The 7,025-nt window shown below is 41.0% G+C and overlaps 1 protein-coding gene across 1 annotated transcript in view; it reads right to left on the bottom strand.

The window, feature by feature from the left end:
- Positions 1 to 5,405: 5,405 nt before the first annotated feature.
- LOC134496966 (vomeronasal type-2 receptor 26-like) overlaps positions 5,406 to 7,025 on the bottom strand; it is a 33,759-nt gene continuing 32,139 nt past the window's right edge. The window contains exon 8 of the mRNA XM_063302681.1: positions 5,406 to 6,301. Coding sequence (XP_063158751.1) covers positions 5,406 to 6,301 — 896 coding nt within the window. The remainder of the gene's footprint in view (positions 6,302 to 7,025) is intronic.

The following is a 7,025-nucleotide window of genomic DNA, read 5'->3' as shown; positions in this document are numbered from 1 at the left end:
TGGTGAGGAGGCACTGGAGACCCTTCCTGAATCAGTGCTTGAATCTAGTATAACTGGGCAAAGTTGTAGTGTCTACAATGCTGTCTATGTGGTGACCCATGCTCTGCAAGCCATGCTTTCATCCAAACCCAAATGCAGAAAAAGAGGAAATGCCTGGGGTCTCAGAACTCTAAATGAACAGCCATGGCAGGTAAAAATGGAATGGATGTAAATATCCCTTGATCCAAAAGCCATGTAAGTGTTCAGCTGATGTTTTGGGATGTATAGCTAATAAAAGCAAAGTGACATGTCAGATCTTCAAAGAGGGATGGATTTTGCCTAAATAGTTCAGGGTAATATGCTATATCTAAACATGGTGTACAACAGTGATGAGAAGGAGGCAATATCAAATGTTAATTCAAGAGGAAAATGAGTTTTAGGAGGAAAGCAAGGCTGATGACAGTGGGCAATGCGGAGAAGAGTACAAGATGGGGCATAAAAAATGAAATAGGATGGCATTGAGCAGTAATGAACAGGCAGACCACCACAAGAAGAGAGTTATTTGTTTGTTACTGACATTTGGAGTACACCACAGTTCCAGAGGAATAGAAAGTAATCAGGATTTCATGAAGGGTTAGGTCAACACAGTAGCTTTAGCTGACTTAGATGATGATATTGCTTCCTGCATGCATGGTAAAGGAATTCTAAACATAATGTAGAGGAGTGCAGAGATGCCATTGAAAATGGACGCAAACATCATCAGAAGGCCTATCAAGAGAAAGTAAATGACAACTCTGTCCTGGGAAAGAAGGGAGTGTGAGAAAGAGACCCCAAATAATCCTGCCTTACAGGGAAACTCTATCAGACTTTCAGCCTTCTGTTTTCATACTCTACAATAAAACTAGATTTTTTCTGCAATATGTTTGCTGACTGGTCTGCCTGAAGAGGCTGACACATAGCTTAAGAAAGATCTTTCATTCATACTTGCTCATTATTTCCAATCTTTTAACATTCCTACCAATTTTGTCCATTTAGTTTCATAGGTGTCTGAGAACTGTTTCATTCAACAACAGTGCTGGAGAAATGGTTTCCTTTGATGAAAGAGGAGAACTAGCAAGTGGATTTGATATTATCAACTGGGTCACGTTCCCCAACCACTCGCTTCATCGAATCAAAGTTGGAAACATCGCTCCAATGGCTCCCCCAGACAAGCTTCTTTCTATTTCTGCAGAGGAAATAATCTGACCCACCATGTTTAACCAGATAGTTTTGGCACCATTGTCAAACCATGGGAAATAATTTATTTTCTTTCTTTTATTTTCACTTACTGGTTCAATGTTTAAACAGATTCTTCAGGAATTACAAGCACAAATTGACTCTTTTTTCAAAGTGACTCATTAACCTGATCAGCATAAAGTTAAAAACCATACACAAACATGCAAACACACACAAAAAGTATCCTGACCTGAACTGAATTTCTTAGGGTATATAAGACAATTTTCAATGCATAGCAACAGAATGCCCCCCCTCCTCCTCCTGATTTTACTCTACTTCCCATTTAATTTATTTCTTTTCTTTCTTTTCTTTTTTTACACATCTGATTTTATGGTCCCTGTATCCAGGTTTCGAGTTTCTTTCCTTTTCCTGAATTAATTTTGCAGAACATTCAGTTTAGCACTGGTTCACCTCCTTCCTCCAGGGCCAGTCCAAATTGGTGTTGATAGGGAGCAACAGATCTGTCCCACGGCCCCTCCTTTGTGGGGTGCCACAGGGATTTGTAGTCTCTCCACTCCTTTTCAACATCTACATGAAACCACTTGGTGAGATCATCCGTCACCATGGGATGAAGTATCATCAATATGCCGATGATACCCAATTATACATCTCCATCTCGGATGACTTAAGTTATGCTGTTGCCACGCCTTCTCTGTGCCTGGAGGCTGTGAGGGCCTGGATGAGGAACAACAGGCTTCAAATGAACCCTGATAAGATGGATTGACTGTGGGTTGGGGGCTCCTCAGTATCCAGGAAAATCACCATGTTTAGTTCTGGATGGGGTGGCACTGTTCCAGACAGACCTGGTGTGGAATCCTGGGGTCCTCCTGGACTCACGGCTCCTGCTCAAAGAACAGCTGGCAGCTGGGGCCAGGGGGGGCCTCTGTGCAGCTACTCATTTTCTTAGAACTGGGGTCCCTCTGGTCAGTCACTCCTGCCCTGGTCATCTCCTTCATAGACTATTGCAATGTGCTCTACATGGGGCTACACTTGAAGAGCATCTGGAAGCTACAGCTGGTTGAGAATGCAGCCACGTGAACAGTTTTGGGAGCCCCAAAGATGGCCCATATAATGCCTTTGCTGTGCAAGCTTCATTGGATTCTAGTCTGCTTCCAGGTTCAATTCAACAAGTTGGTTATCATCTTTAAAGCCCTACATGGCATGGGTCCAGGTTATCTGAGGGACTGCCTCACCCCAATCATATTGACCCATCCCACCCAGTCAGGCAGAGAGGGCATGTTACAGACCCTGTCTATGAGAGATTGTTGATTAGCAATGTCCAGGAGGAGGGCCTTCCCTTATTCCAAATAGCTCCCACCCTTTGGAATAAGCTACTTCCAGAGATCAGGCAAGCCCCCACTCTCAGTTATATGCAGTTACATTCTTTATAGACTAATTCAACACTTAGTGTTCCATTTCCCCCTTCTCTTTATGTTTCAAATTCAGCACTGAATCGTTACATTGTAATTTGGGGTTTCTTATCTCACACATAAAAGGACGCGGTGGTGCTGCGGGTTAAACCGCTGAGCTGCTGAGCTTGCTGATCGGAAGGTCGGCGGTTCGAATCCGCGTGACGGAGTGAGCTCCCGTTGCTAGTCCCAGCTCCTGCCAACCTAGCAGTTGAAAAACATGCCAATGTGAGTAGATCAATAGGTACCGCTTCGGCGGGCAGGTAACGGCATTCCGTTTAGTCATGCCGGCCACATGACCACAGAAGTGTCTACAGACAAACGCCGGCTCTTTGGCTTTGAAACGGAGATGAGCACCGCCCCCTAGAGTCGGACACGACTGGACTTAATGTCAAGGGAAACCTTTACCTTTACCTATCTCACACATGCCATACTGCATGTGAGGAAAGGGGAAGAATTTGCTGAAAAGAATGCAACTTTGTCAAGTTTTGTGTGCAAAGATACTACAAAATTAGGGATAAATTCCAAAACCAAGTTCAAAGTTAGTCTGACCGAAACACTCACTCACATGCACACACACACTACATATCATTTAGTTCTTACCATTCATTTCAAAACTTTATTACAGTCATTCACCAGAAATCCAATGGGGTAAATAAAACCTAATATATAAAACACCAGCTTGGTGTAGTGGTTAAGGCATCAGGCTAGAAACCAGGAGACTGAAAGTTCCAGTCCCAACTTAAGCACAGAACCAGCTGGATGACTTTGGTCCAGTCACTCTCTCACAGCCCTAGGAAGACGTCAATGACAAACCACTTCCAGAAAACCTTGGCAAGAAATGTGCAATGACTTGCCAGGAAGTTGCCAGGAGCCAACACTAACTCAAAGGCACAGAGAGACTGACACACAGAAATATTAAAAAGAGTAATAATTTTAATATATAAGCAGAGTTGTTACAGCAGATAATCATTCTCTCCAGTGCTGATGGTTGGAAGGAAAGAGGCATAACTTATCAGTCCAAAAAGGAAATAAGTCAAAGAGCTCATTCATCAAGGCATTCGGTAATTAAGATAGCATCAGTTCACATAAGCTTGGGCATCAATAGAAGATTTGCAAAGGAAAGGGAAATGTGTATGGGAATGGAAAACACATTTTTTCTCTTTCATTCTCCTCTCCTTCCCTTACCTGTAGATCAGATATTTCAGAAGTTGAACTTATGCAGCTGGATGCTACTAACTCTCTAAGTACTGCTTGTGAAAAGTCCCATATCATGCAGAACTTTGTCTATTCTGTGGAGACCCTGGCTGCTTTATGCATTAGTGCCCTGCTAAGACCTGGCCTTCTGAAGCACTATAACAAAGGGTCATAGATGGTGAATGGGGACATTTTGCAAGTAGAAACCCAAAATGCACAAAATGTGATTTATTGGGGAAAAAGAAGTCCCAGCCCCCAAGATCTCAGAGGTGATGAAATGAAGTTGAGCCCAGAGATGCAATTCCATAAATATGTAGTCTTAGGCATCCAGATTGGCCCTAGTATTTTACTACCATGGATAACCTTCTAAAATGGGCCTAGTAACAGTTCTGCTATTCCTTTTCCCTTTCCCTTTCCCTTTCCCTTTCCCTTTCCCTTTCCCTTTCCCTTTCCCTTTCCCTTTCCCTTTCCCTTTCCCTTTCCCTTTCCTTGCAAATGCACAAGCAAGACCTTGCAGTTTCCTTGGCAATATGTCAAAAGTGGTTTTCCATTCCCTCTTCCTCCCTAGGGTTGACAGAGTGGGACTGGACCAAGGTCACCCAGCTGGCTTCGTGCTCAAGGCAGGACTGAAACTCATGGTCTCCAAGTTTCTAGCCTGGTACCTTAAGCACTACACCAAACTGGCTGTTGTTCTCTTACCTATAAGGCATAATAATTAGAATTCACATTCCTAATACTATATAAGCATTTCTCTGGTAATTTTTTAAATATTTCCTACTTTCTCACACAGTTTTCCTTCATTAACAGCATCCTCTTATATAGACCACTAACACTAAATGTACAGTAAGATGAGCTTATAAGGCATGGAAGCATAATTATTATTATTTTCTTTATTGCTGAAATATAACAATTAAATGTCTAAAAGCTTCTAAGCTGAAGGGCTATTTGGCACTGAATAAACAAGCAAAATAATTTCAAACAAGCACAGATTTATTTTATTTTATTTTTTTATTAATCATCCCTTTTTATTTAAATCAGTCCTCAGAATAAAGATTAGCCTGAAATACTCTTCATCAGTGATGGACCTTGTCTTCAACTCACATAGTGGAGGAATAATGAAAAGATTCTCAAACCTTATTTACAAAGCCATGCCTTCTAAATTCTGTAACTTCAATGCAACTCCTCATATTTCTAAAATCTGAGTTGCTTCTACGTCAATACCTATTCCTTTTAGTAGTGATTGTCCTCAAAGGAACCAGAATTAGTGTCACTTGACAGAATGCTGTAGGTCTTTCCTGGTCATAGAACTCTGCATATGAATTTTCTTCTTGGGTATGTGTCAGAGTTTTGATAGAACTTTGTGGTCTGTGTTGAGATGATGGTGATGATGATGATGATGATGATGATGATGATATGTTCAGATTTTTGGTACTGATTCCAGAATCAACAAACTCCAGCATGTAATGAGCCCTGCATTTTTGGATGGAGCAGGGGGAAGGCTGTAATCCACTGAACCAATGAGCAAACTGAACTCCCTATTCAGGATTATTTCTTTATTAACTGCTCCTTCTTATTCAGATCAGGTCTCATAATAATGATATAGCATTTGGGGAAAAAGATGCAGCCCAGTAATCCAGCTGCAGAAGCCAAAATAGAGAAGATCTCCACCGCCACCATGTATTTGCCCTTCGTACTCAGATAGGTGGGAACAAATGATATCCAGACACTACAAAAGACCAACATGCTGAAGGTGATAAATTTGGCTTCATTAAAGCTGTCAGGTAACTTCCTAGCCAGGAAGGCTACTGTGAAGCTGATAGAAGTCAAGAAACCCAGGAAAATAAGGACAGTATAAAACAAAGTGGTTGAGCCTTCATTACATTCTAGGACAATTTCTTCAGCCATGGAGTAAAGATCTGAGTCTGGGAATGGGGGAGAAATTGCCAGCCACACTACACAAATGGTGAATTGAGCTAGGGAGCAAGATAGGACAATAGCTTTGGCCAGCCTTTTCCCCACCCATTTCCTCATTTTGGAGCCTGGCTTGGTGGCCATGAAAGCAAGGACAACTATGGTTGTTTTCCCCAATATGCAAGAAATGGCAACAGAGAAGATGATGCCAAAAGCAGTTTGTCGCATGAGACATTTCACTTGGTCAGGTTGGCCAATGAAGAGCAAAGTGCAAAGGAAGGAGAGCAGGAGAACAATGAGGAGAATGTAGGTGAGGTTCCTGTTGTTGGCTTTGACTATAGGGGTGTCCCGTTGTTTAATGAAAATGCCGAACACCAAGGCTGTGATGAACGAAAAGGAGATACTAACAGTGGCCAAGGTGATTCCCAGTGGCTCACTGTAAGACAGAAATGTTGTTTGTTTTAGAATGCAAAGGTTTTGAGCTTTGTTTGTATATTGATCTTCTGAACATTGGAAGCAATCAACTGCATCTGGAAAAAGAAAACATCAAGGTCGGTTTCTAGAAATATGAAGGTAGTGGGACTGAGAGTTAATTAATGGGATTCACTTATCCCTAGTTAAGTAATGCCTGTTTATATTTAGGGCTAGGCTGTAAGTATAGCAAATTTTCTGAGACAGATATATTGCTTTGTGGTAAGAACTGGCCTTATGACAAAATCTAATAAAGATTTGTGTAATAATCTTTTATCATTCAGAACTTTCCTGAAAAAATGGAAAGCAAAAGATGGTTAAGGGTTAGATGGGGGAGGAAAAATTTTATTACATGATATCGTATTATTTAAGGAATCAAGCTCTTAATGACAGCAACTTGATCCCAATTTAATGGAATCAAGCTCTTAATGACAGCAACTAGATCCCAATTTTCCCTGTTCCTCTTTTACACACACATACACAAACACACACACGATAGATCTATAGATCTCCCATCATCTTACTAATTATATATATATATATATATATATATATATATATATATATATGTTCATTTTTGCTGCAGAACTGATCTCTATTCAGTTCTGCAGCAATGAGAAGCCATAATCTGGAACAATCTAGAACAACCCAGACTGGACATGTATTTTTGGACATTCTGAAATATCCTCTCATTTTTAGTATTTATCGAGCAATATCATTGGTTCAGTCACCACATTAGAAGTCAGTTATAGGATGTTTAAATATTAGTATCTTGAATCACAG

The sequence above is a fragment of the Candoia aspera genome, chromosome 4, assembly GCF_035149785.1.
Source record: "Candoia aspera isolate rCanAsp1 chromosome 4, rCanAsp1.hap2, whole genome shotgun sequence".
NCBI lineage: Eukaryota > Metazoa > Chordata > Lepidosauria > Squamata > Boidae > Candoia > Candoia aspera.
The sequence above is the reverse complement of the archived record's forward strand: the minus strand, read 5'-3'. Positions and strand labels throughout refer to the sequence as shown.